Source organism: Buceros rhinoceros, unplaced genomic scaffold (assembly GCF_000710305.1).
Source record: "Buceros rhinoceros silvestris isolate BGI_N320 unplaced genomic scaffold, ASM71030v1 scaffold18299, whole genome shotgun sequence".
Classification (NCBI taxonomy): domain Eukaryota; kingdom Metazoa; phylum Chordata; class Aves; order Bucerotiformes; family Bucerotidae; genus Buceros; species Buceros rhinoceros.
This window is the reverse complement of record NW_010433493.1, coordinates 7130-8067: the sequence shown is the minus strand read 5'-3', so window position 1 is coordinate 8067 and position 938 is coordinate 7130. Positions and strand designations below refer to the sequence as shown.

General features: G+C 57.5%; 1 protein-coding gene across 1 annotated transcript in view; it reads right to left on the bottom strand.

Moving 5' to 3' along the window:
- Positions 1-938, bottom strand: part of PPCDC (phosphopantothenoylcysteine decarboxylase) — a 12852-nt gene that overhangs the window by 5979 nt on the left and 5935 nt on the right. Inside the window, exon 4 of the mRNA XM_010144141.1 lies at positions 844-938. This exon is cut by the window's right edge and continues 5 nt beyond it. Within this exon, the coding sequence (XP_010142443.1) occupies positions 844-938 (95 nt within the window). The remainder of the gene's footprint in view (positions 1-843) is intronic.

Below are 938 nucleotides of genomic sequence, written 5' to 3'. Positions count from 1 at the left end.
CTGTGCGGGGCTGTCGGAAAGGGCTGCCGGGAGGCTGGGAGGCCAGGCAGCCCCAGCACCTATCCTGCGCTGCCTGCCCTCCCCAGCTCTTGCCTTCTTGCGTCCCTGAAGGGCGATGCAGACACCTGCAGCTCTGCGGCTTCCCAGCAGATCTTTTGAGTGATTAATGCTTATGGCTGCTCCTAACAAAGACCGAAGGGCTGGACACAAGGCGTTTGGCCCCGCTGAAGGTCTCCAGCACCCAAGAGAGAAGCACACTCTCTTCGCACACGTTTTCTGATCAGCCTTTGAGCAGAGTGCTTTTAATAGCTGAAAAAACCCCAAGCCTGAACAGGCAAAACCCCCCGCAGCTGAAACTAAGCGCGAGCACGTTTGGATTTCTGTGCTGTGCAGTCAGGTGAGGGAGGAGGAGTGAGGTAGCAGGAAGTAAATGGTTTCACCTGGTCTTTCCAGATCACATCGCAAAAACGCAGAGAGGAACTCAAAAGTGAGAGCAAGTGTGTACACACACACCTGTGCGTGCACGGGCACAACGGAGAGCAGGCAGAGAGAAACGGCACCCGCCGGAACGGCACGGTGGAGGGGCTGGGAAACAACGGAAGAAGCTGCCAGAGCCGAGGAGGGAAAAGGGATGAAGGTCAGGGAAGGGAAGATCAACTGAGTGAGGAGGAATAGGGGAAACACAGCAGAGGAAGAGAGAGACAAGCACGCGAAGTGGGAGCAGAACATGCAAATCTCACCATTCTCGATGCTGCAGAAGCACGTGAGTTTCCATGACAGAAAGGCCAGGCAGCCTGCCGCGGGGAGGGGAGAGAGCTCTCAGGCAGCGCCCCGGTTACTCACCAGCAGGTTGTCACAGATGCCGTTGGCGAGCTTTGCCAGCGTGTTCGCGTCGAGCGGTGCCACCAGCATGAGGTCAGCCCATCGTCTGAGCTCGA